A 26,362-nucleotide genomic window follows, 5' to 3' on the forward strand; every position below is an offset into this window, starting at 1 on the left:
ATCTATATAGCTTATTAGGCATCATTCGAGTTTCACGTACGTCATTGTCACGCATAATAGCGCAGCGCCCTCACCAACTCCACGACTAAGCGGATCTGCCTGCGGTGTATGCCACAACAACTTGCTGCGATGTCTCCGCGCTGTAGCAACTTGTATTTCCTGGGAAATAGGCTCATTATTTACTTGACAGCTTGTCACTGTGGGTCAGTGTTGACCAGACACTGCCAGCACTCCGCACACAGAATAGCGTTCGCGCCAGCTTGATGCGCGCCAGAGGTGATACTGAGCACTTTAAAAGGAGCTGTATATGCGCAGTGTATGCGAACTCTGTGTAGGCAAAAGGGTCTGTATATGTACGCAAATCTGTATGGGAAGAGGAACTGGAAAGCAGCGACGCAGATAGAGAGAGGCATTAAGAATGTGGTACATTCCTGCTATGTAAAGTTTCAGGACTATTTCCCGAGCTCCAGAACACGCCAACAGAAATCCAGTTCCATCTGTTTCTTTTCTATGGCTCACAGAGGTTTTTCACAGTGCAGAATTGTTCATAAAATAGTTGCGACGCTCCAGCTAGCGGGGCGCATCCGTTCCTCTCCATAACTGCACTTCCATCTTGCCCCCCAAGTTGAACTGGTGGTTACTCCCACACGAGCAAGAGTGGCTCAGGATTAAAACTTAGAGAGTTTCGGACGACACAAAATCCCAGTGGTCGACCAATCAGATAAGCAAGCAGTGTCACGGGCAGAACTACCAGGGACACTTGAGGCGGTGAGCCGTTTCTTTTTCCGCCTCCGCAGCAGCGTAGGGCTTGGAGCTCCAACGACAACGCCTGCTTGTGAGTATAACTGAAATTACCGGTGGCAGGTAATCATTGTATATCCATGTACGGCACCGCCAGAAGCATATCGAGCACCTGCTGCTCGTCTGTGCGCACCTTGACGTATCTAAATAATATTAAGGTCGCATCTGATGTCGCTCGGAAGTGATGAAACGTTAAAGGCTGAGCTCATCTTCAAATATTGCGCTCAACAAGGCGAAGTCACGGACGATTCATGTTGTATCTACTCGTGCAAAGGAGCCAGATTAACAGAATAATGAAATTACGCAAAGCATAAAACTAGTGGATCGTTACAGTAGTATTAAATACATAATGTACCGTAACTATGATAGATGGGAAATGTTCCGAAGACCAAATGAGAGTCATTCCACAGTTGTCAAATATGTTTAAAGTGTTTCTTTCCCATCTGCGGCTGAAGCCTAGACCAGATAAGAGAAATGCTCTTTTAGGTGAGCCTCTTGTGTCTCAATACTCTGTTTGTCGGAGCGCATTAGTGCAAAGTCGGTCACCTGTTTTGCAATTTATCTCGAGTGAGGGAGGTCAGGCGCAGCAACCATACACCAGGTAGCCTTCCATAGTCGCGTGCCCGTCTTTTGAAAAGACTATTACCTGACATTCCACTGGGAAATGCTGCACTGCAAAATAAATGAGCGAAGATGTACACAAGCAAACACGTGTGTGTACGGCACAAAGAGCAGGCCATTCGAAATGCTGTCTGTAAATAACTATAGGCACTCTGGACTCTTGCAGAGCTTGTGACTTTCTGGGAATTCTGCGTCGCAGCTAATCATGGTGGCAGAGGCCGATTGTTTTCCTACTTCAGAAAACGACATACCTGCAACGGATCTGGGACTGATGTAATAGTCGCAATACAAGTAGAAACCTGCTTGCTAGCAAATACACCGGCCGATACATGGCGGGTGAGTGCAGACGAGCTGCGGAAAACTTATTAGTGGGCTGTCTGCACCTATGCAGTGTCTGTCCACAGTACCCCGCTGCAGTCCGCAGGCTTCAGCTTTACTCAGACAACAGTGATTGCTGCTACTAAGTACACTTCACTTTTCAAAACAAGAAGGAATGCAAGCAGCCACAAGAATCTGGAGATGGGGGAGCTAGGCGACGGGCAGTATCCACGCTTGCTCGAGTAGGACAACAAGGAAAGGATTGCCATAGAAGCAAGTGCTCGAAAAGTCAAACAGAAATCCGCATCATCTGCTCATTTAGAGACGTGGCCTTCCGATTTTGTCCCCCAAGCGAATCTCGTAAAGAGTTGTGACCCAAGAAAGCAACCAAAAAATGCCTGAGCCGCTTGAAGTACATAAAATGAGGCTAAACTAAAATCTTTCGTATTTTCTGCAGATAGCAAGAGTCCTAGCTACCAGGACCTTGCGACCGCTGCGCATCGGCGGTTATTCATTTCCTTGGGTTGCATTCTTGTTATCGAGTTAAATTGCCCGCTTCGTGAGCTCTGCATCGGGAGAGTTTGTCCTACTTGGCTCTTATTCTGTCGACAGACATAGTTTCACTTAATGGCGTGATCAGTCTCTTGTACCTCGCGACGCGATCAGCCGTGAGCGCAAAGTCTTGGCCAGCAACTATTCTGCAAGAATCGACACTAAAATCGGGAAATTCAAGTGCTCGAATGTTGCGAAGACTCTCTGCAAACCGATCAACTTTACGGTCAATCGACTGGTCGCTAATTTTCATGTGTCGTGTAGCATCTGGTGAGGGTGCAGAGCCTTGGGCCTGAACTGTCGACGCACATTATCTTAGTGCGAAGCCACAAGGTCTCGTTTTGTACGTGGAGACTCGTAGTACTTGTCGCTGACTGCGTCTACGCAATACAGTTCTCGTGGCTGCCACTGGCGGAGTCCTTGATTGTATGGACAGATGGAAAGCACTCCGTTAAAAGCCCTACAATGTCAAATGCGTTGAGTCCTCTCTCTGAGTCATTCCTTTGAGCATTACGGAAGTGGGGTTGATGGAAGAGGCTAGTCGCGTGGCAGTGCTTAGACACTAACACATTCGGATATGGGCTTGCTTTTGCTTCTGGCGCCTCTTACTTGGGCGATTCCTTGCCCTTCAAGTTAACTTTGCTCCTAGCATGTTATATGTGTCGATTACTATTAACTACATACTCGATTTGTTTTTTATAGTAGGTTTTGCAGTGACTAGAACAGCTCGGTTCATTCCTAGCAGTGCCTCCAGAACACATGGCCGAGCGCGGTGTGAACTGCGCCCCTGTTTAAGTGTTGCGTTTGTGCTGACTGCTGCGCTCCATTCACGGTAAATTTTTTTGCTAGAGCTCACATACAGCCCAAATAGAGGCGATTTGAATAGCTGCTGGGCAGGTAGTGAGTAAAGCCGCTGAGCATCGCTTGTGTTCGTGTCTCGCAAAAGCAAAACGGTGCCTAAGCGGTGCCCAGACAGCTGCCACGCTTGCATTTCTTCGGCGAAAAAGTAATAATCAGAGTGCTCCAGCGCTTGAGGGGATAAATAAATGCACATGGTGCTGGAATGAAGGGGACAGACAAGAAGTGGCTAGGCAGGCAACGCCGTGCGCCGTCGCCTCATCGGGTTGCGCTCTGCCGCCGACAGCCGATCTGTCCTTAGACTCCCCTACGGGTCGATGCCCCTTACCGCATAACGTTCTATGATTATCTTTTTCAATAAACGCATTTATTATCATCTACAAGGCACAATTTTCCTCCTTCTTCTCATTCGGGCGAGCAGGAGTCGGCGATGCTCATGGCAGCAGACGTGAACGCACGTCGTTCCTCCTTGCTCCTTTTCCTTGCATTCCCTGTCTTTCTGAGGCTCCCTACGTCCTCAGTTAGGCTTTGATTTGCCTAATTTTGCCAGAAAGGGGTATAGTTCTCTTCAGAACCGCGGGCACAAGCGAGAGACAAGTTGCCAGACATCCGAGGGGCCCTGCCCTGCCACCCACTTGCAAACAACTCAGCCTTTCTACAGCAGCGCAATAGGCAGTACCTAGCTGCCTTTTTGTCGCCTGACTCTTTACCTACAGCTGGAATACTTCACTGCTGCACTATTTCTGCTTTTTCCAGTCGGAACGAACCCTGGTGGCTGCCGGACGCCCTCGGATTCACCCCCAGGCCTCGACCGACCGTGGGACAGATGCATCGTCCTGTTTGGCGGAGTGCAGTGAACACCCCTTCTAATGGAATTGAGAGCCTTTTTATATTTCCCAAAGTCTGCAAAAAATAATCTCTAACCCCTCTTGCCGACAGAGAAAGACGACTGTCACGGCACTCCGGCACCTTGCAGCCTGTTGCACGGGGGTCCGATGTTGAGTGCTGTCCGCCAAAATCTGCTTATCTGCGTCTTGAATTCATCATTTCACCCATCAATTTTTGTAATTCCATTTGTATCTTTTTTTTCATATTTCTTTTGCCTCAACTGCACAGCATCGCGCACACCGCAACTGGGGTGTATGCGCTGCTGTCGATATGCTAGCCGTCCACATCCGCATATTCTCCCCTGACACTTGAGCTTTGCCTTTCAAAAGGCTCTCCTGGCCTTCTCTATCCTACTGGGGGTTCTGGAGGGACTTGCACGTGTCTGCAGAGGCCGCATCACCACATCGCACCCTCCTGCTGTGCACCACCAGCTGCACACCTGAACACATCAGAGGACAGTTTCGAGGCGTTGACAGCCTGGCGCTGTCGCGCTCGCTCCCCTACACGACGGCAGAGCTGCCGTCTGTTTTTTTCGGGTGGAGTTCCTGTCACGAGTCGTTGGTAGGCTCTACCAGCATTGTGCGTGGTGGCCTATCTCAACTCAAACCCCACGGCGACCTATATTTCCCTTTATGGAAGAATGGAAGATCACAAACTCGCCGTCCCCCTCTGCACACTCGAGGTGGCGTCAACAGGACTCTCTAGAAAGGGTCCGAGTGGCAGTGTAGAGCAGCAACAGCAGGAAAACACTGCCACGGCAACTGCCTCTGCGGATTGCCCGGGTTCTGATCTGCATTCATCTCGTAGCTTGCCTGCAGCATCTACGGCAGATTTGAAGGCCGAAGGATGCTCCCGGCCGAGGAGAGATGCAAGCTCTCTGGTATCCACACGCCGCAACTCCTCCGTGTTGCAAGATGGGATTCCGCCGTCAACCTCACCTGACGGCAGCTACATTTCTTCTCCTTTCTTCTCTGGCTCACCGATGGAGTTCGCGGAGACGCTGCAGCCTCGCGTGCTTCACGCGGCCGCAGACGTTCAGTGCTCACTGTCTACCCCGTTAGAGAAATTTTTCGATGCTCTGGATTCTACAGACATCCCGGTGGGTACCCCCTCCCCCTTGGCCACTGTCTGCACACACCATACGACCTCTCCAGCTGGAGAGGCCTTCCCTCTTAACGGTCCGGGGGTTCAGGAGGGGGAAGACGCTGACAAGCTGCGTCTTACAAGTAGACTTGCGCGCACCTCCACTGCAGAAACCACCAACAGCAGCAGCGTCTTCCCCCTCCGACAGGCGGAGACTAGCCCGGAAAAGGAACCAGAGGGGCAGCAGTCCTTTCCCTCAACAGCGGCGGGCCGCTGCTGCAGCAGCAGCCAGGGTGAAAAGTCCCGCACTACCTCCTCAGCAGCAACAAGTGACTCGGGGCTGCTGGAGAGCAGCTCCTGCGCTGAACTCCCGCAGCAACCAAGAGCTCCGGAGTGCGCGCTGAATCAGGCAGAAAAAGTCCTTGATAGAAAAGACGGCTCGAATAGAACTGGGGCGAGGGAGGAGCTGGCAGCATCGGACGCAGATCGTCTGCTGGTGGACTTCCAGCTGCTGCTGATTCTTCTCTTCGACCAAGTGTGCAATGTCGTGCCAGGACTCAGGCGGCAAGATGGAGGCGCCTTCTACTATATGCATCTGCAGCGCATAGCAGCGGGCCCCCTCCACCCAACCCTCGCAAGCTACGCCGACGTGTTGCTGCCCATCTGCAGCTCTATGAATTTCTTCTCAAGCAGCAACAGCAGCAGCGGCGATCAGCGGACTTGCAAACAAGACGAACAAGAAAGTATCCTATCAGTTGCCCTGCGGCACTTGGCCAGGCATGGAACTGTTCCTGCAGCCCCTATTGCACAGATGGTGGCAAAGTGCCCGGCAGTTGTGTTCATGCAGGTTGTCTCCGCGCTGGAATGTATGTACAGCTTGCAGCGGATCCTAACTCCTGGAGCTCCCGACCCTCCCCCGAAAGTTTCAGAAGAGTTAGACCCCAAGACCATTTGGGGAGATGCCGTGGCTGTGGCTGAGATGCACAAAACGGCTAACTTTTCAGCCGAAGACTGCGTCTCCAGCTCCGTGCATCCCAAATGCCCATCAGAGGACGCCGGTTCCAACCCTTCTTCCCCACATCCTCCTGTGCTTCCCAGTCGCCCCACCAAGCGGGCCCGCGCCGCTGCAGATCTCCTTGCGACACGGAAGCAGAAGCCTACAGTGACGCCTGCGGCGATGCCTGAAACTGAATGTGAGAGCCGTGGGGTGGCCTCGAATGCCTCCTTTGCAGACAGTGCGGCGGCCGATTTGATGGTGGCTGCAGCTGCAGGGCCTCCACGTATTGCACAGGAAGCGGGAGAAATAGCGAGCGATTCAAGAGTAAAATCCTCGCCGACCTTTATCCCCGCTAGCGTCAACAAGAGACGCCATCCAAACGTACAGGCGGAGATCCTGAGTTCTTGTTGTCCAGAAAGTTTGGCACAGCGGGGCACGCGGCTTTTGGGGGAAGTCTTGCAGAAGCTGCAATGTGAACAAGCCATGAGGCAGCCAGTGGGCAAGACACACTCCCCGAAGCAAGTGTTCAGTGGGCCTGTGGATCAGCCAGAGGGTGCCATGCGCCAGCGAGATGCAGCCTGCAGTGCTGCCGTCGCGGAGGGGGAAAGCGACTCAGTTAGCTCCGGCAGTGCCAGGGGCAAACGCAATATGTCAATGGTGGGCGAGCAGTCACTGGGTGAGGCCTTGACACAGTTTGCCGCTGTACAGCAGGCAGCAAGAAGCTCAGTATCCACAGTAGCAGCAGCTGACACGGAAGAGCTTCAGAGCGACGCTGCTGCAGCTCCAGCTGCGGATTGTCAGCTCAAGAAACACGGATATGGGCTCCGTCGGGGAAACGCGAAGAGGGGCAGAAAGGCGGTTGATGAGGGACTCCCCAGAAACCGGACTCGGCTAACACCTGTGAAAGGGCCAAACCCCCAACAGTCTCGGGGCAGGGCTGCAGCCCCCCTGTCACCGAGTGAAACTCTGCAGCAAGAGCCAAATCATGCGCTGCCTCCCAGTCTCACAGAGCAGCTTATGAAGCTAGCTAGTGGAGCTGAGGGTGATTTCCCAGCCGCTCTGTCCTCCACAATGCGAGGAGTCTTCTTCAACAGATCGCTCAATAGATGGGTTTGCACATGGTCCAGAAATGGAAAGGAATATCAGCGATCTTGGTCGGCCGGTACGCTACCCATGGGCCTGCATGCACCAAAAAATATGCGTGGTTGCATGCCTGCACACACATGTGCTTGGAACTGTGTTTGCATGTGTGCATCTGTGCTGCCACAAGCGCGATTGTTGACCTGGCATGAATGCACTTTTCAATTGCGGCTCCACAATAGTCTGTATTGCTTGTTGTTTGTTTCGTCTTAGGCAAGTACGGCTACGAAACTGCGCGGGGGCTGGCGATGCACTGCCGCCTTGAGAAGTTGCTAAGTGGTGAGGCCCACACGTTGCAGAAGGGCATGCTGGCAGTTTTCAAGCCCGTCATAAATCCCCAAGTGTCCCCTGCTGCAGTGGAAGCAGGGAACTCGGCAACGAAACCTGAAAACAGTGCAGCAGACGATGCAGAGCGGCGGAAGCCTGAACTACTCAGAGCGCGTTGTGCGCCCCGTGCTGCTCCCCGGCTTGACAGCGCATCTGGGGAAGCTGAAGGTGACATGGGTGTCGTGAAGCCTGAAGGAGTCCAGGAGTCTGCTGCAGGCTCAAGGCTTCAGCAGACAACTGGGAGCCGTTCAACGTACAGCGACATGCTAACTCTGATGAACCAAGCTATTAGTCGGAAACCAGGTGGATGTACAGCTGAAGCAGAAACCAACGACGCCGCGACCAAGAACGCAGATTCTCGGGGAGGGGAGGCACTGAGCGACTTGGTAGACCCGTCTGTCGGAGAGCACTTCTTGGCTGCTGTTGCTGCAGCAGCAGCAGCGTGTGACGTCCCTGGATTTGAAGACTAGTCACCAACGACCCCACGAGGCACGTTGCGATTGTCTTCCAAATTGTAGCCAGCTTAGACGAGGAAACGCTACAGAAGGCCGTGCAGTTGCCGTCCAGTGCAGTGTACATACATAGTACACAGGCTGAACTACGCGAGCAGCCGCACACTGCCAGGGCCAGTTTTTTTGAATGATTTTTGACATCGCATCTGGCGCGCGGGAGAGAACGTGCTGTTTGTGGAATCGCTCCGACTCACTTATTGTTGTTTGGCGACCCCGCAAGGACTCGCAGCTGCGGAAAGCCAAACGCTGAATCTCAAGGAAAGGGAAAAGATCGGACGGGATTAAGGATGCACTGACTAGACGGGAACCCGACATCGGATTGGCTTCGTGTTCTCTGCCTCCTGAGCACGCTAACGTTACCCGCCACCTTGTTATGTCAGAAGCAGCCAGCACATCTGTGCTGCTGCTGCGCTGAAAATCACTGAAAATTCCCGTTGCACTATTAACGACTCAAGCCATCCTTTGTGACGCATGGGAGCCTCGAGGAGGGGCCCCGGCACTGAAGTCACTTTGCAGTTGGTCATCACGTAATCTCTAAGCAGTGGCGCACACGAGAAGCGCGGAAAAACATGTGCTGCTCTCTGCTCTGTTTCGAGACATTATACAGTGCCTGCTTTAGGCAATCCTTTATCTACGTCTTTCCACAATATCTGGGAAGCAAAAGACCAACTGTCTAGCGATAGGGTACTACGGTGCCAAAGCAGTGCAAAAATACTAGTCACACCTACATTGCATACCCAAAGTCTGCGAGCGCACTCAAAAATGCATCAGGTTTCAAAAATCTGGGGAAACTCAGCACCAAATCAACGCGCAAGGAGGCGTTGTGCGCTACATAATTATAATTGTGGCAATGCATTAAACATTAGTATGTACTGGGCAACAAGATTGGCTCTTGCCGGCCAGCTGCGGCCCCTCCGTGCCGCTGTGCGATACTGCTGGGAATGACGGAGCGTAGCATCCCTTGTAAGTTCGGTGATGGCACGCTATAAAATCGGCTGTTGAGGTGTGCAGACACCTGGCTGCTACATAGCTCGGCAGCAAAATCATCAAAATCTCTCGCAATTCTGACGCAGTATTGTGTTCCACTTCTAGCATATACGCCATCACTTCACGCACTCCCATGATTACAAATAGCCTCCACCGCTCCCGTCCTCGCCAGTCGTTTCCGCCTCTCCCGCCTAAGTCCCATCCTAAATCTTCAGCCTTGTGAAGTATCTGAATAAAACAAAGCCGCGTCTCTCTAGCCAGCAAGGAGCTGCAGATTAAACCCTGCTGCAGGCAGAACACGGTCTTCGCTGCGTAGGTACATCTGTTGTGTCTCTCTATAGAGCGGCTCAGCCCTCAATGCTGAAATTCTTTGGTCTTCGGCTTCTTCCTGTTGTAGTCATCGATTGCCAACTTCACTGCATCCTCTGCTAGTAAACTGCAGTGAATCTTGACGGGCGGCAGGTTCAGATGTGCTGAGGATTGCACAGAACACCGTTTTATTCACCTATGCACTAGTCCTTCCTTTTTAAGATTTTATTCCTGCCTACGGTTAAAATGAATGAAGAAGCTTCTACTGTGCATCATGTATGAGCACGCATACATGCAAACAAAGAAATTGTCCAGCAGCTCTCCCTCGCAACTGGTGCATGCATGCATCTACTCCGCTGCCACAAAGTGCCAGGATGGTTTTACTCTCATCAACAAACAGTGCGCATCCATCCATGTGTTCAGATCATCTGTAAATCGAGAACGCTATTCAGTCTGTTGCCCTGCCCTGCGCACACGCAATATCTGTATTCCGTAGCTTCAATGCTTCTTCTGTGGTTTTGCCCTTGATCAGCTCCGTTGCGTAGGATGAAGATGCAATAGCCGAGCCACAGCCAAAAGTTTTGAAGCGTGCGTCGGTTATCTTCCCATCCTCCACCTTGACCTAAAGCACCAAACTCAAAACACACCACGATGCGTCGTGCTTGAATAGAATTCTGTAGACGATTATATGCAATCTAATGCGATATTAGTGCCAACAGCAGCTAAGTCCACGTCTCGTTGGGGGCTGCACTTGGTAACTAGACAGAGAACCGTGGTCCTAGTTCCCAAAACTCTCCAAAACCTTCTAAAACTGCTACACAAATTTGTTCTTTCTGAGCAGCAGGCAATGCTGTATAATAAAAGGCGAGCTCATCGGGTCACTGGGGGATGAAGAGCAGCTGAGGTTCTACCAATTACCTGCAGTTTTATTACATCGCCGCAAGCAGCTTTGCCTACTATGGCGGTCCCCACTTTTTGCTTATTCTCAGGATCGTTCATGTCAAATGAGCCTGAGCACATGTGCTATTTTGTCCCTACACCTTAACCTTGACAACTTAAAACACCGAGGGTCGTGGTCCTCTCCAGGCTGCCGTTGGTCACAAAATGTATGTTCCAGCATGCACTTCACAAAGTGATTAGAGCTGCAGCTGAGCAATAGTCCGGATCATGGTGCAAAAACCACATAGTGAAGCTAACAAAGACACCCATATGAACGAACAGGCCACCGAAACTCACACAACAGCCTTCGGATTACACATTGTACCTGTAGAAGTGCAAAGTACTGAACCAGAAGTCCTTAGCCCTATGCTAAGCATCCTGAAGCAGAGAGCCAGCAACACGTACCTGTATTCCGAGGGTTGAAGAAGTGATCGTGGACTTCCTTGCTGTACCCTCTGCGCTGGCCTGAAGCCAAATAGGGTTGACTATATCTGGTCACAGCTTTGGGCGGAAGACACTTGATAAAACCTCTGGCAGCCGTAAGAGGAATCATCTTGGCGGGAAGAAAAACGGAGAGAGGCTTCGCCACAGACAAACAACAGGCTGCTCGTCTGCTCTACTGAAAACGGCAAACACGGGATAAATTTCACTTCACAAGAAGATAATTGGGCAAGATTACCAAAAATGGGCAGATAAAGGAATGAAAGCTGGAGCAAATAGTTCACAGAAGCTCCACCACGCTTGCAAGAGTCCACGCGTATGCTTCCTGAGTAGCGAGCGAATGTGGGGATTGACTTGATTCAGTGTAGTTCTTTCTTTTCTTATACTCCAAGAATAAGAAGACAGAATTTCGTTTGTTAGTGACTCCAATGAAAAATATGCACAGGAGCGCACTACAGAGCATGCAGAAGGGATTAACACAGGCCCCAAAACATCACAGTAGGCCATGTGAATCTGCAATTTCAAAAGTAAACCAAAGCGCAACGCCACTGCAATTATTTCCTGCACTTCTGCTTAAAAGAGTCCTATGCAGCTTCGGAAGCTAATTAGTCGCCTCCTACTGGTCGCAGAATCAAGAGAGCGGCGCATCAGTGCCACCTAGTGGTATTGGGTGATGACGACATCAAGCACCCGCAAACCGAACTGAATCACAGGTGTTCTTCGGCACCCTAAGCAACAGGAAGGTGTGGCGGTCCGCACACGACTTCGCTATGGACCGTTGCTCTGTGTGTTGCGCCAGGCCGTCGCATTTCCTCATGCGTCGTTCACATGAACGGAGTGTTTCAATGTTTGTTTAGGTCAGAAGGTATCTACCCTGCTTCAGCTCTACCTGAGCCCCGGGAAAACCTCAGCTCAGGCCTTTAACGCTCTCGTGGCGAGGCGTCCACGCTGTGGCTGGCGCGCTCCCACTTTGGGTGTTGCTAGCGTGTACAAGTAGCCTTCAGTGCATGCGTGCACACAAAAGCAGTTTTAATTTACTGCATCACGTTTTACAGCCTAGGCTGCCGCTTACACTGCTTTTAGACCAGAGTTGTGATCCCAAACTATGCAAGTGTAGCTTCATTCGAACTACAGAATAACATTGAATCATTCCAAGGGGACGCATCTCTAAGAAGAGACGAACCATTCGTCATACAGTAGAACTCCATTAAGGGCAACTGTCGCACGTCGGCTTCTTGCCTCAAATGCGCAAGAAGCTGCACTCCCACGAAGCCAGTTTGAAAAGCAAAGGCTCTAGGGACGGCCCGCTCTTTCTCATGCAGGGTACGCGCAGAGTGTCAATTCCTCGAAGAGTGGAGTAGTTGGCGGACTGGAAACAAAGAGCGTGAGCGAGAGGAAGAAACTAAGTTGGGAGGGGAAAAGTGTGGTGCTAGCACCGAACTAGCAAAAGACTAAAGGCGAATACTTGAGAACAAGTAATTGACAGACGGACAACGGCAATGGGAGGCAAAGAGACGAAGACGAAAAGCACGGTGTGCATCTCTATGCAGAGATACGCAGAACGAGCGTGGCTTCACGTCCCAGATATAATTTAGTATCTTTGCTGCGAGCGCATATGTTATAAACGATAACTCAACAGCAAAAAGGAAAACGTTGCTCACACAGGGTCTTGCTGCTGTTGCAGCTACTGGCATATCTGCTGTTGCAGGACACTGGCTTGCCGCGGCTGCTTGCGGCGGCTGCTGCGGTTGCTGCTGGCGCAGGTCGCTGCTGTAGCTATTGTTGACTCTGTAGCTGCCGCCAGTGCAATATCATGATCAGCAACAGCCGCTGCTCCCGTTACTGTCGCTGTTATACCTGATGTCGGTATCGAGAGTGGAGCCTGAAAAGGTGCATTTGGCTGCGCCTCCTCTCCTTTGGTTGCCGTTACAGCAGCATTTCTGTGTACCTAGTTTAAAGCAATGCCCTGCATTGCATTTATCCTTCTTAGTTATCACTTAGTTTTTGCCGCGCTTTCGTAATAGACTGGTGAATTTGTATGTTTTTACATATGCTTGTCTTCTATTTTTGTGTTTGCTGCCTGTTGTTTGTGCGTCCCGTGTTTGTTTGTCTCACCGGCGCAGCCTCATCTGTCCAATTCTTCCCCGTATGTAATGTTTCCTGCACCCTCAGCTACACTGACCGGTGCGCCTAGTCTACATCATCAATCATGCTGTGGAATAGCTGTCTCGTGTTGATTATTTCTGTGGTTAGGATCAGATATTGAATCCTGGTGTTGGGGGGCCTCCTGTCCGCTTTCACTTTTCCGTCTCTCTCCAATTCATTCAGTCTTCGTATTGCCGCTATCTCTGCATGCGACACTCCCCCTATGTACAGCACCAGCACCAGTAGCGGGGGGGCAGAAGGCGTATTACTGCCCTCGCCCTGAAGCTGTTGCTTCTGCTGCGTCACTGGTGACTGAAGCTGCTGCAGCGCTGGTGGTTGCGGCTGCTGCTGCCTGATTTCCAGGGCAGGGCCCCACATGCTGTTCAGCACATCAGGAATGGCACGCCATCCTAGAGGTGTCTCGTGCAGTAGCTGCAGCAGCCTGCTCATAGAGCGCATACCAGCAGGAGAAGCAGCAGCAGCGGATCACCGCAACTCATTTGCCGCACAAAGCGCAGCAGCTGCTATCGAAGCGGAGGAGTCAATAGTAATACACTGCCTGCGTACCACCCTGCTGCTATACATCTGAGCAGCTTACCTGACTGACAGGGGTGAGTATCCAGAGCAAACGTACGCAATGCCTTGCATGGCTTCATTTTCTTCGAGCATGAGTTGGCACTTGTCTCTGACGAACCTCCATGCCTCGGGTCCCACGGCCGCTGCAGCACCTTTCGCTTTTTTCTGTGAGTTTTGTTCGCGAAGCAATCCCACTCGCTGCAGATAGGCTATGCGCCTCAGCTCGCGCACACCGTGCTGCTGTACAAGACCGTGCAGAAGCGGCTTCAGTTGCGTGGGTTTAAGGCCACCCCCGGTGACAGAGGCGAGGCAGAGAAGTCTGTACACCTCATCGAGTGTGGTGGCAGCGGCGGAGCAGCAACCAGAAGCAGCAGCAGCTTCGGTTGCTGCTGACTCGTCAATCAGCCGATCAAACGCCTCTCCTAAGTTGTTGCTGCGCTGCTGCCCGGGTAGGAGAGCTGCAGGGCCTCCGCCTCCCGAGCCCTGCAGCAGCTTGTCTTCTAGGCAAAGCCTGTTGTGGAAATTGGGGTCCTTAAAGACGGCTGAGACGAAGGAAGCTAGCTTGACATGCAAGCTCAGTGATGCATGTTCTTGCTGCTTTCTTTTGAACTTGGTCATGAAACAGCTTATATCTTCTATGGTCCGCAAGCCGTCCTTCTGAATGTATGTCTCTTTTATTTCACTAGCTATTTTGTGTAGCTTTGAGCCCACGAGCGACTGGTGGCAGTCCCGTAGACTCATAAAGAGACTGTCCCCAGCCAGCGAAACCCGTTGTCCTCGGCCTCTTTCTATCAAAATTGAGCTACCTGGGCCAGGGCTGCTGCTGCTGCTGCCGCTCCCTGGCAGCGGCTCGCACAGCTGCTGCTGCGGCTGCTGTTGTTGTTGCTGCTGCTGCTGCTGGAGGATGTGCTTGGGCACTTCTACGCCTGTGCCGTCCACTCCTAGGATGGAGTCGAGAAGTCCCTGGTAGGTGAAGTCAGTGCAGAGAGGAGAAACAAGGTCCACTCGACGGTCAAAAAGCACTAACATGTGCAGTAAGTGAGGTAGTGCCAGAGCCGCTTGTCCTGTGCAGCCTGATGCTGATGCTGCATCACCTACCTCCGCACCCGGAGCCAAGCTGCAGCCTGCCGACACGCCTGATGGGGAAACCCCACAGTCCTCAGCGTCTAGGACAGAATATACAGGAGGTACTTGCAGGGCTACCGGCTCCTTGGGACCTGCAATGAGGTTTAGGCAAGGGTCTTGTAGCCTTTGCTTTTGCTGCTGCTGCTTGCGCTTGAGAATCAGGAAGTCACTCACGGCTTTCGCGGCGCTGCCAATGCAGCGCAGGTTAGGGATCAGCTGCTGTTGCTGCTGCTCCTGCAGCACGTCTATTGCAGCGGCAACGCTGCGGCACAGAGACACATCCCCTTGGCCGTGGTAAGCTCTGAAGAAGTTCGGTATCTCTAAAGACAGCACGTCGCGGTCAACCGGGAAGAGCCTCAGGGGGCAGTGCGTCACCACGACACAGTCTGGACTCACGCTACTGCTGCCGCTGCTGCTGCTAAAGGGGTTGCCAGCGGCTGCTGAGTTTGTCGCACCAAGGGGGAGCAGGCTGTTTCCAAGGTTTGAAATGAGCGCAGCTGCAGCAGCAGGTAGAGAGGAAGCACCGTTTGCTGCGCCCGTTGCTGCTGCTGGTGCTGCAGGTGTACAAGCAGACAAAAGACGCCTAAGCTCACTTGCTATGTAATCCGATGGCTCAGAAACCAAAACAACGACATATTTTCGTCCGCTTTGAGACGAGGCAGGCGGAAGGGGGTACCGCCACAGCACAGCGTCACTGCTGGTGGGCTGGGACACTCCCTGTGGTGCCCGGGTAGCCACACCTTGAAGCCCCCCAGCGGCTTTTAATGAGGCCTGAGCCTGAGGAAAGGAACTTTCGATGTAGTTTATGTGCTGTATAATTAGCGGTAGGCGCGAAAGGCGAGGACGGCAGAAAAAAAGGACAGTGGGTGCTACTGCTGTTTGCTGCGGTACTGAAGCCAAACAAATGGGAACAGCCTTAAGAGCGAAGCAACGGTCTACGCCATGCTGCTGCAGGGATGATGCGTCCACAATGTGAGAGACAGGGGAGGCCAGGCTGTCCTCAAGCACCAACAGCTTGTGGCCCTCAACAGTGCTTAGCGCATCTAGGAACATACGACGATAGTAAGCAGATACTGCCGCGCATGTCTCCCTCACCACATCGGAAGTCTCATCGGTAGAAGCTCCTTTGGCTGCTGCAGGTGTGGGAACACCAGAGCTGCCGCTAGGAGGGGAAAGTTGTGGGGTTTCATTGGGTTGGGAGCTATGTGCACTGGCTGAAAGCTCCGACGGCATCAGGCGGTATCAAGGCAGCCTTTGACTAGTTGGACTGAGATACTGACCGCACAGGCGCGCTCACGGAAAATTAGAAACTAATTAAGCACAGCGTAAGCATGAATCCTATTCGATCATATTGCGGATGACGACGCAGTATGGGGGGCTGTAGGAATGGAGACATGCACGGAATGACCGGATGCTGGGTTGCTGTATTTAAAGTGACTCTGATTAGGCAGAAATCTCAACAGCCACAAGAGGGAAGAGGCAGGAGACGAACACCGTCGGCGGCGAGCACTGCTGTCCTGGCTGTATGCCTACTCCCATCCAATTTGAGCGCTTCATCACATTCATGTATCCCAAAAACCAGCGGAAAAAATAAATATTTCTTCCTTTTGCTATTTGAATTCAGTTTCAGCATTTGTAAAGCACGGGGCTGTTTCATCGTGGGTCTGCAGTGCATGCGACCCATGTCTTCCGGTGTTTCACAAAACAACCTTGTGTTCAACGCACTAGATATGCTGAGTCTCCTAATTGGCGAGTTTACGCTGAAATGTAACTTTTGAACATCTGACACACCACGGTAAACTGCCTCTCCTCAAGCAGCCAGACGCAGTCGTCTGGGCTTGAATTTCATCGGTAAGAAATGCTTGTTTGGAACCACTGTATATCGAGTTACATGACTTCAGAATCATGCACTTACCGTGAAGCTCTGAAAATGCTTATGCAGCTGCCAAAAGCTGGACTTATACGCTTTGTGGATTTGAGCACTCCGACGCCCTGCGTGTTTATGGCATCACTGCTTGAAAACTACTAGTTTAGCTGCCCCGAAGCTGTGAACAGCGTAATTTGTTAAAATTGTTCTCCAAACGGAATATGGGCCCAGTGCGGGGGACTACGTGTAGTCTGGCATTTCATGCAGAGTGGGTTGCCTGCTGTTTTCTTTGCAAATCAAAAAACTAGCGGGTGCTCTTTGCCTTGTGTTTCTGTCTATTTTGAATCTTTCAGGACCTGAGGGACTCAGAGAAGTGGCAGTGGCGCAGGATTAATCTCTTAACCCTTCTATCCATCCCCAAGACTTTGCTTCTTCTACATTGATTCCTTGTGCTCTTTGTCTCTCACACCTCCACACCTCTCGCTTCGAGCTCGTCATAGTGCCACCCAGACCCAGCGCTAGTGTGCGTCTGACTGAGTATTTACAAGGCTTTCTTGATCGTCGTCCCATGGCCCGCGACTTTGCGCAATTCGCCTCAGTTTGCCCCGCGTGATTAGCAGGAACCAAAATGTCAAACAAGAAGCTGGAGGCACTGAGGGAGGCAGCGAAGGCGGCGGGCCTGAGCCCCTCTGAGGAGAAGTTCGTTTGCTTTGACTGGTCCGCGAGTCAAGAGTGGCAGGAGTATCTCGCCAGCCTGTACCCTACCCCTCCTTTGAATAAAATGCTCAAATGGAAGAAAAAGTTTTACAAAGCGCATCAGGTCAGCTGTGCGTAAACTTCACACCTTTGGTGTATCGTCTGGCCGCTTAAGTTCTCTGGATTATACTTCTTGTGTGCATACGCTTGATTGGTCTTATGTGTTCTCTGTTTCTGCATTCGTCTCCGTAGGACGCGACCTTCGACATTAACAGCACAAAAGTTGATGACGTCTTGAACGGAAACTTCAGCCCAGGCGTCAGCTCTGGCGACAGCAGCTGCAGCGGTAGTTACAGTGGCCCCCGCATGCCTCCATTTTCACGGCCGATTGGTTCTCCTCCCTCTGCTACTGTTCTCAAAGTGCTCTCTCCTTTGACGCTCTTCTGCCTCGTCGCTGGCATGCTCAAGACTGTGCTGGCTGCCGCTACGTCCCGTAGAGTGAGCCGGCTTAAGCAACAGAAACGGCAGCGTTAGCCACAGCCATAGCTGGGGCGTCAACGAAACAGCATTAGTGACAGGAGCACCTGCAGCATTGGCTTTAGCTGTGGCAGCAGCGGCAGTGGCAGCAGCGGTAGTGACACCAGCAACGGTTGCAACTGGAGGAACGGCATGTGCTAGTTGATAAGCTCCGTAAACCACCACGGTGGACTCGCAAAACGCCTAACAATTAGGATCGTATTATCGTGCGTAATAGCCACGTACAGATTGTATATACGGCCATATGTGCGTTGAGACAAGGCGATGCATAGCGTTATTGAAATAGTAAATGCTGTGCCATTTTGAACTGTAGGATCCCATGGCCTCCCTGCTGCTGACTGGAGCGCTTCTGCTGCGGTTGTACGGCTGCTTTGGTCTTCCACCCATCAAATTTTGGCCATTGTCCCAATTGGGGGACTCGATCGCCAACGAAGGCGTGCCCTACTTCGAGGTATGACACCAAAGCTTGATCGAACACACGAGTCGAAGCCGCATGCGGGCTACTGTAGCATCTGCAGTAGTACCATCTGCTGTAGCTGCAGTGGCAGCATATGTAGCAGACGAGAGCTTTGATGGTCTATGGGCATACACATTGAATAGAAGTGTGGCGTAGGTATGATTACGCAGTATGCGTGGTAGTTGTGTCGGAATGAAGAAGGAATATGAGCGCATCTTGACATAATGGACGTGGTCACGATTGCAGTTTTCACGTGTCTTCACCAATACTAATTGTTTGACCTTGTTTTGTATGTCTGTGTACTTATATATTGTTCTTTCTGTGCGCGATACCTGTCCGTACTGTTTGTTTTGCTTGTTTTTAATTTGCTCGTTAATTGCTGCCTTTATATAGGATTACTTTGTGCATTCACATGCTTCGTCGATGCTACGTCACAGCGCGTCCTACAGAATGATGCCATGCATGGCGTCCTGTTCTCTTTACTTACGGGTCTCATGCCGAACTCGTTGCCTCTGCTGGCTTCTCCTTTACTGACGGGCAGTCTAGTGGCGGCCTACATATTGCGCGAGGGCAGTGGCATACTGTCGTTATTAAAAAAGTGAGTCCTACTGTCTTTATTTCTATGGACACTGCCGTTATTTTCAACTGCAGGAGTCAATTTATCCCGCCGCGTATGTCGGGAAGCCAGCTCCAACAGCGCGTGTGTTGGTGCCTGTTGCAAATAGCTTAGACATTACTTTGCCTGTACTGTTTTGTTGCATAAGGAGCTACGATCGAATGGAACCAGAAATATTATGATGGCAGTATTCACATTTCTGCTGTCCGTGTGAATGCATTGTTGCAATTTAATTGCAGCATCGGTCCCGTGCAAAGCTTCACGTCAATGATGGATCGAAAGGTAGGCAAACAAGAGGCAGCGATAGAGCGAAGAGACAGTGGTAGAGCAAATGCAGAGGTGTTTTGCCGTGTTGTGACCGAAGAGAGATGGGGAGGAATGCGCATTCCGCGTCTGCAATACTTCTCCCATGATTTGTCACTCCTTTTTGCGCTTCCAGAGGTTTCAAATTCTGCAGCTGCGCGCGGACTTGGAAGTTTACTTTGGTCTATTCTTCGTCGTGTGGTCCCTCATAAAGATGAATGTGTCTTTATCGGAGTTCTTCGTGCCTGCTTATCTTTATTGGCAGCTGCAGAAAATCAGGTAACTGCTCTGAACTGCATCAGATTCCCATCTCGTGTGACAGTGACACCAAAAGGAACAATCATGGCTGGGCATTACGGGTTTTGAGGGACTTGCATGCAGTTTGAAAGGGTATACGTAGAAGGAAAGTAAGGTAAAGTGAGCGTACGGTCGATTGAGGTAACTGCTGATGCGCTCACTTCTGCTCCATTGCAAACTCAGGTTTCAAACTTGCCCATACACTCAAGCAAGTATCCGCCGGCTTGATGGTATGTCCCACATCACGATCATCAACTTTTAAGATCTACCCTCTGAATTAAAGCAGTTGAGGGTATTTGGGGCATTCGGGCTACGGATTTTGAAGGAGGGTTAGGGCTAGGCCAGCAATTTGCCGCAATTCTGCATGGGCGCCAGGGAACACTTACCACGATAGTTGCCATCGGTTATTTCCACATATCAGAAAACTAAAGCTAAACTGCGGTGAACGCAGAATTAGATACGTACTGTTCTGTAATTTCGTCCGAATCCACAATGAAGAGCCCGTTACGTAAAGAGCCTAGGAATCCAGCGGCAAGCCGGTTGGCCTTTCATAAGCCGCGTGCGCGTTTGTCATCAGCCGTATAATTAGGCATTATTCGAAACGTGTGTAATGTTGGATTACGCGGCATTGTTCGGTTACGTGGCATTGCAGGTACCATCACGGCGCTAACCAATCATCGCGCGTGCCCTGGGGTTCTCAGGCTGGTCTACGAAAAAGTGAGAACTGCCAATATTCATGCAACTATATTTTTTTGCACTGACGCACGTATTGGGCTTTTAATTTGGGATTTTTGTATGATTGAGAGGCCACGTTTAAGTCACGACGCCATGGCGTGAGATACCCCAGGGTCTTCGTCTCGGCATTTATCTTTGCTTGCTCCCTGTCTTTGTGTGTCTGCGGGGTGGTTCTCGTGGCTCCTTCCCGCATGCTAAGAAAACTAGGCATTCCGTCAGTTGCCTCCTTGTTCTGCATGTTTGATGCAGGTCCGCATCTTCTGCATCCGCCAAGTGCAGCCGCCTGAGCCTCCAGGTGGTCCTCGCAGCTCATCGTGCACAATTATGTGAACATATGTTTACATTTGTCGCCCCTTATGGCCTTTTTTGCCGAAGAAAACGGATATAACAGCTAAAACAAAAGAAAGTAATAATAATAATACACGGTACAGGGGCCAAGGATCTTTACTCCACGAGGAACTCGTCACAGCTGCATAAGCTAGTTGCACGAGAATGGGCCCTCTGCTGCTGCAGAAAAAGGCTTCTTTTTGGCACCAATCTGCGTAATTAGGTGTTTTTGCAATTAGGCGGCAATCTGCATTTCCAACGGGTTGCGGTTATCAGAATTCAACCGCCAGCAGTGCCAGGTAATGACGCTAGCCGCCTAGCGGACCAGCGCTTAGATGGATGCGCTCACCAAATAGGGTACTGAGCCTAGAGGGTTACGTTGCCAGTTCCGAGATGGGCACAGTCATTCGAATATATGCACCAGAACGGTCCTTCCGGGCCGAGACTGGCTATACATAGCCAAAAACTGCTGAGCTCGAACGAATTATCGAACGGTTGTCAGTTCATGCTGGTGACGCAGTTTTCTAAGCTGAGTATGTAGTCAGGTAGGTACATTTGCACAGCCTTGACTTTGGCGGGGAAAGTGGTTGTTGTTTGGACAGCGAAGAGGGTCTCTCCCGGCATGGGGAGGCCCCAACGAGAACTGAAAAAGATGCAGCTCTAGTCCCCTTCCAACTTGCCGCAACGCAAAATGTAAAACGCGCAGCAAAGGGGCTTGAGAATAGGTGTGTTGTCTACGTAGCACTACGGTGAGACACTGAGTGGCAAAGAAGCATTAGACCGTTCCCTTTTGGTCTCCATCGATTGGTTTGTTTTGCTTGGAAAGTTTCTGTTTTGCTGCAGCGCAGTAAATGGAAGGCACATCAGTTGCAACTGGTGGGCTGAACTGCTGTTGAGCTCCACCCAGGCACAGCTCCACACTCTGTATCGCTTCACGACCAAGCGGCAGAGCCTACGTACGGCAGACGCTTGAGCCAGTTATATTCAGTACGCTTCCGTGGGGACTAAGTGTTGGCTGCATAGACCGAAGCCCATTAGGATTGTTGTTTCTAGCTCCGATGTCTCTGCTCTGTGAACTTTACAGAAAACAATTTTGCAATGGTGGCACCTAGAAACAGTGCACGTGAGGGAGCCTCAGCTGTTCCCCGAGCCCTAGTGTTCTCGAATTTTTACTCACTCTGTGGAGTGGTGAAGGACTTTTCCTCAAAATGGCAAATTCACTGGAGGGTTAGTGATCCCGTTCCGCCTGATCACTGATTTTGAAGGCATTTCTTCTGTGGATCTCTCCGCATCCCACCGAAGCCCCTCGAGTCTCTTGCAAACACCGAAGTGGTGGCTTGTATTGTATCCATTTGCCTTTCTTTGTATTGAAGAGTTGACTGCTCTGCAATAAGCTTAGGTGTGGCGTTCCCTTACGTTGACGATCACACTGGTCGTCCGCAGGCTACCAGTGGAACACATCCACACGAAATGTGTTCAAGGCAACAAGACGGGAAGGCTGAACTGTTAACTCTTCGGTTTATAAACGCCCAACGCATGCTAGCTGATACAATCAAATTTCTCCTTTCTAAAGTGGGGGGTGCAGCCATGCATTGGGTGCACGCACATTCAAGATGCACGTCCGTGCTTGTGTAGCTTGATTAAAGTCTCACGGCCGCGGCCGATTGCTTCTGTTTTTGAGATCGGCGGCAATTTATTAATTCTGTATGCACTCATAGTCGCTGTTTATTGTGCATATTTGGCGGGAACCACCGCTGGCGCCGTAGTACATGTGAATGAATTGTCACGGGCGGCTCGCCCAAAAGCAACTTGTGAGTTGTCGAGCCCAACGTCGAAAATCATAAGCAGTTTCACTGTAACATTTTATTTCTTTTCTTGGTTTGTCTTCGCTGTGCTTCGTCAATATCTTTGGGGCCAGCTCGGGTGTTCTTCACCCGTCCATGCAACTGTGATCACTACGGCCCTTGCATGCGCAGGAGGCCCATTGCGAGGGATTTTTCATTATTTGAGTCTATTTTGCCTCTTTAGGATAAGTAGGGCCTGATTTACAACTGAAACTACACTACCAAGGGATTTCGCTACCCGTGAAGTGTAACTGCAGGCACATCCTGTCAACTAGCCCTCCTGCATGTTTGCTGTGTCCTGCGTCTTAGCTGGCAAGACGCTTCCTGGCCGTAATACTTTCTCAGAAGGAAAGAGTAATTGAGGGGCTAGGGAAGCAAGGAACATGGGGTGTCGTTTCGCTAACTGGAACGGCCTTGTGAGGCACAGCGAGCCTGTTGTACATGTCCCATAGGGAACAATGCACGCGTGGGATGTCCAGTGGCTCCTCTTTGTTTTCCTTTCCTAGCACTGCACAGCAGTTATTCTTGTCAACAAGCGTGCGGCGGCAGCAGCAGCTACACTGCGCCTCGGCCTAGACAATTGCTAGCGATGGCGCTCCCCCCGGAGGGTGCCACCTCCGGCGCTGCTTGCTGGAGCCGTTGCACACGAGGGATTTTTCATCGCAAACTCGACGTTGCCTCCGCTTCAGGCAATGCAGGTTTTGTCGCCGCAACATCGGCATCACGGGGTCATGCAACTCCGCCATCCCCAGTTTTTGCTGCACCAGAAGCAGCTGCGTCAAGCCTTAGCTGTCAGGCTGTGTCTCATCGCTCCTACAGTTTCCCAACTCGCCGTGGGTGGGGGTGTCGCAGCGGGAGGCACTTTTGGGGCTGTATGCGCCACTTCGTTGTCTTGTGCTGCGTAGCTGTCACCCTTAGCCACAGTCTTTTGGAAGTTCAAGCAGACAAGGAAGCCCACGTTTCTAGTCGCATGGTAAAGAAGGAGCCGAAGGGTGTTGTAAAGGGACATAGTGCCCTAATTAGAGGTAAAAAGGCACGATGCGCTTTTTACGTGGCCCGTCCTATTATTGTGGTTGTCCATGCGTTTTAACTGCACGCTTGACAGCGCTGCTGTGGGTAATGTAGCCTGTGGCACCTTTACAGCTCACAGCAGCTGTCGTCCGCACAAGTGCTGGGAAGTAAAATTGGGTTATACACACTGTTGGCATATGATGGCAACATGGGGGGTCTTTCCGTGACTGGGGCAGTTATCCTTTGCAGTTTAACTGTATATTCAGAACTGTGCTTCACGCCCGTGTCTCGAAGGAATTCGAGCTGGAATTTAGGCAGTGCGAAGCAGTTTTGTGCGTTTTACGTCTACAGACACAGGAAATTCAGTTCCGTCTCTCATTGACTTGATTGAAAATCGAAAAATCGCCTGGGCAATTGCTAAATCCAGGCGGGCAGACAGAATACCGGCGATTTATTGTAGCAGTGCTATCTACGGCGACGTGGAAACAGACGGGACAGTGTCGGTGACGCCGTCGGAGGCACCTAATTGCCGGAGCCTTTGTCGAGCCCTTCTCCACAAGTAATCGTTGAAACCCTCCTTTGTTGAATGGTCTAGCCTTTTAGAATTTATGTCACGCAGTTGGGCTTTGTTTGTTCCATAGCTTCTTTTTGCTTGTGAATTGCCTGCCAATTCTTCTGGACCTCCAGAGGAGGGTAAACACGCATTTGCTTATCTTTTTTTATCTCACCGAAAACTTCGTTGAAACGAATGTGCTGGCTGGGTTGTCGATGCGCGGGGTGGATGCGCCTACAGACATGGCCAGTCTTGTTCGTCGGCTGTGGATCCATACAGCTGCGTCCTAGAGTTTCAGTCGGAGCTCTGGATGCCTCAAGAGTATAAGCAGCATTGCAGATTCACGCCGCCTTCTGTGCAACAGCCAGACTTCGAGAAGAGCATCTGCAGCGAGGATTGCATGCGTCGAGGGATGCAGGCTTGGCTTACTAGCCTCCATCGTGGTGACCTATCATGGCAGTCTTTCGTGGAGCGTGTTCCTTCTTCCTGTTCTTTCAAGAGCACTCACCCTGCCGGTAAGTCACACTCGTTTCGCTGTTGCAGAATGAGTAACCATTAGTGCGGCCGTTGCCGGCAGCTGTAGCAGTATTAATAGCAGTGCTAGTAACAACAACTGCTCAAAGGGTTGTGGGTAAGGCCTCATTGGTGCACAAGGTTCGTGGGCACTGAGGCTGCCTGCCTTTTAACAGCATGACCCTTTCTTCAAGGGCTAGTTGGTCGTCTGCTTAGTGCGGAAGGCCTGCAGCATGTGTGTGGAAACCACGTGTGTGTTAATGCGTGTTTATACCATTACACATATGCATACCCACAAATTGTACTCTGCTCTACGTGTGCGATATACATGTTGTGTACTAATCACTCCCGTGTATTCATGTTGTTGTATGTGCGTGTATCAGACTCACGAGTGCTTGTAAGGGCCCAGACACGCTTTCCGGAGAGTGAAGTTCTGAACTTGCTAAGCAAGTCAGGCCCGATGCGCTTTCACATAGTAACTCGAAAGGTGGCATCATCAGGAAAGAGGGGCACTTTTCAGGAGCTGGCAGAATCTGTCATCGTTCCAGGATCTTACTGGGATTCGTTAGCGGTGGGAAAAAGAGTGGATTGGTCTGTTACAAGTACCTTCTATAGCCCCTCTGACGAGGCTTCCGCTTCGCAACTCGCGCAGATTCTCACAGGGGAGTCTACGAGTCAGGCCATTTGCATATTCCGGTACATGGAGATGGGCGGAGAACGCTTTGGCATGGTACCGGGTCGCACGTGCCGTGATTCCATTGGTGTCCTGTTCGTCCTTGCCATAAAGGTGCACCCGCCTGCTGACTTCGACGGAGCCTCCCAGGGGTTTGATTTATGCGTTGCGCGACGCATATTTCAAGGAGAGGGAGTGCCTGTCGAAGGCTTTACTATAGAGCCGCTGCAAGTGAAGACTCGTGTGACAGTAGGCACTCCTTGCGGAGTGGATAGGGGCCTGGATAAGGGCTTGTGGGAGGTGGCGTTTTACGCTGCGCGGTACCCGCAAGCGAGAGGCATTGATGGAATTCCCACAAGCAGCGATTGCCCGTGGAGAGGATCCCTACAGTTGGGATCCAAGTGCTTTTTGAAAACAGACGAAAGAATTAGCAGCCGGTGGGATTTCTTCTCCGCCAACGAGGAATGCAGACATCTCGCAGATGGCTTGGGATTCAACGAGAACGACGCCAGTTTGGCTCTAATTGAAAACGACACAGAGCTTAAACTTGCCGGGGTAAGGAGCTGCACAGGACGTGAGGAGTCACGGCGATCAGAGATTCTGCATTTGCTTTACACTCATCTGGGATTGCTCTTAGTGTTTACAAACGGACTTGGGGCTGTTGTACGTGCTTCATGGGAAAGTGACACTTACCACGGGATTTCTTGAGCCGCAGGGAACCTAGAGCTTTTTGGTTTTTGCGTCCGTGGTCCCCCTTTAGGATGCGATGCCTTGCTTTTGCATCCTTGACGCTTCGTGTTGCCTGTAATGTTCCTTTTGTGGAGCTGCAGCAATAGGTGCAGCAGCTTGTGCTTTGTGGAGAGCAGATGCATCTTTGTGTTCCGAAACACGGTATTTTGCTCGAACAGCACAGCAACTATTGGTGCGGTTGCGCTTCAAGTTTGCATTCAGGAAATGGCGGCAGGCGCTGACGAGTCCTGGATTGGTTTGTTTCAGCCCAGCCAGCTTCCACTGGTCTCTCCTGGGCACGCTAATTTGTACAGACGCAAAGAAGGGGAGTGTCCAGAAGAGGTCTTGAAATTGTCAGACAGCTCTGGTTCTCGCCTTAGCAATATCGTCGCCTCCTGCAGAGCAGCTCGGACCTGGCCAGCGTGGAGAACAGTACTCGAAGGAGGGCGCAAACCTGGGTGAGACTGGGAGGGTTCAGGGTGCACACCATAACTTTATTCGTAAGCAGAATTAGCAGCGCTAGACTGAGTCCGTGTTTTCCCGTACATGACTAGCTTTCGGCGTGTCTGGAGGGCGTGGGGACGT

General features: G+C 51.3%; 5 protein-coding genes across 5 annotated transcripts in view; 3 read left to right on the top strand and 2 right to left on the bottom strand.

Moving 5' to 3' along the window:
* Positions 1–4,678: 4,678 nt before the first annotated feature.
* On the top strand, positions 4,679–8,055 carry ENH_00050800 (hypothetical protein, conserved; the record flags this gene model as incomplete). Its single annotated transcript, XM_013585240.1, has 2 exons — positions 4,679–7,280; positions 7,472–8,055. The coding sequence occupies 2 exons, from the start codon at positions 4,679–4,681 to the stop codon at positions 8,053–8,055; spliced, it is 3,186 nt and encodes a 1,061-aa protein (XP_013440694.1).
* Positions 8,056–9,438: 1,383 nt separating this feature from the next.
* Positions 9,439–10,885, bottom strand: ENH_00050810 (nifU protein, putative; the record flags this gene model as incomplete). The annotated part of the gene is made up of 4 exons (XM_013585241.1): positions 9,439–9,557; positions 9,868–10,015; positions 10,312–10,403; positions 10,738–10,885. The coding sequence occupies 4 exons, from the start codon at positions 10,883–10,885 to the stop codon at positions 9,439–9,441; spliced, it is 507 nt and encodes a 168-aa protein (XP_013440695.1).
* A 2,078-nt stretch (positions 10,886–12,963) lies between these two features.
* On the bottom strand, positions 12,964–15,852 carry ENH_00050820 (sec1 family domain-containing protein, putative; the record flags this gene model as incomplete). The annotated part of the gene is made up of 2 exons (XM_013585242.1): positions 12,964–13,360; positions 13,517–15,852. The coding sequence occupies 2 exons, from the start codon at positions 15,850–15,852 to the stop codon at positions 12,964–12,966; spliced, it is 2,733 nt and encodes a 910-aa protein (XP_013440696.1).
* A 1,262-nt stretch (positions 15,853–17,114) lies between these two features.
* ENH_00050830 (hypothetical protein, conserved) lies at positions 17,115–20,457 on the top strand (the record flags this gene model as incomplete). Its single annotated transcript, XM_013585243.1, has 9 exons — positions 17,115–17,306; positions 17,435–17,680; positions 18,033–18,170; positions 18,614–18,774; positions 19,032–19,074; positions 19,232–19,374; positions 19,576–19,622; positions 20,045–20,109; positions 20,377–20,457. 9 exons carry the CDS (start codon positions 17,115–17,117, stop codon positions 20,455–20,457), a joined length of 1,116 nt encoding a protein of 371 aa, XP_013440697.1.
* Positions 20,458–23,517: 3,060 nt separating this feature from the next.
* Positions 23,518–26,362, top strand: part of ENH_00050840 (cysteine repeat modular protein, putative) — a gene marked incomplete at both ends in the record, with an annotated part of 29,638 nt that continues 26,793 nt past the window's right edge. Inside the window, 5 exon segments of the mRNA XM_013585244.1 lie at positions 23,518–23,688; positions 23,693–23,868; positions 24,103–24,377; positions 24,759–25,603; positions 26,000–26,235. Of these exon segments, the coding sequence (XP_013440698.1) occupies positions 23,518–23,688; positions 23,693–23,868; positions 24,103–24,377; positions 24,759–25,603; positions 26,000–26,235 (1,703 nt within the window).

Source organism: Eimeria necatrix, genomic scaffold (genome assembly GCF_000499385.1).
Source record: "Eimeria necatrix Houghton genomic scaffold, Enh_scaff3, whole genome shotgun sequence".
Taxonomy (NCBI): domain Eukaryota; phylum Apicomplexa; class Conoidasida; order Eucoccidiorida; family Eimeriidae; genus Eimeria; species Eimeria necatrix.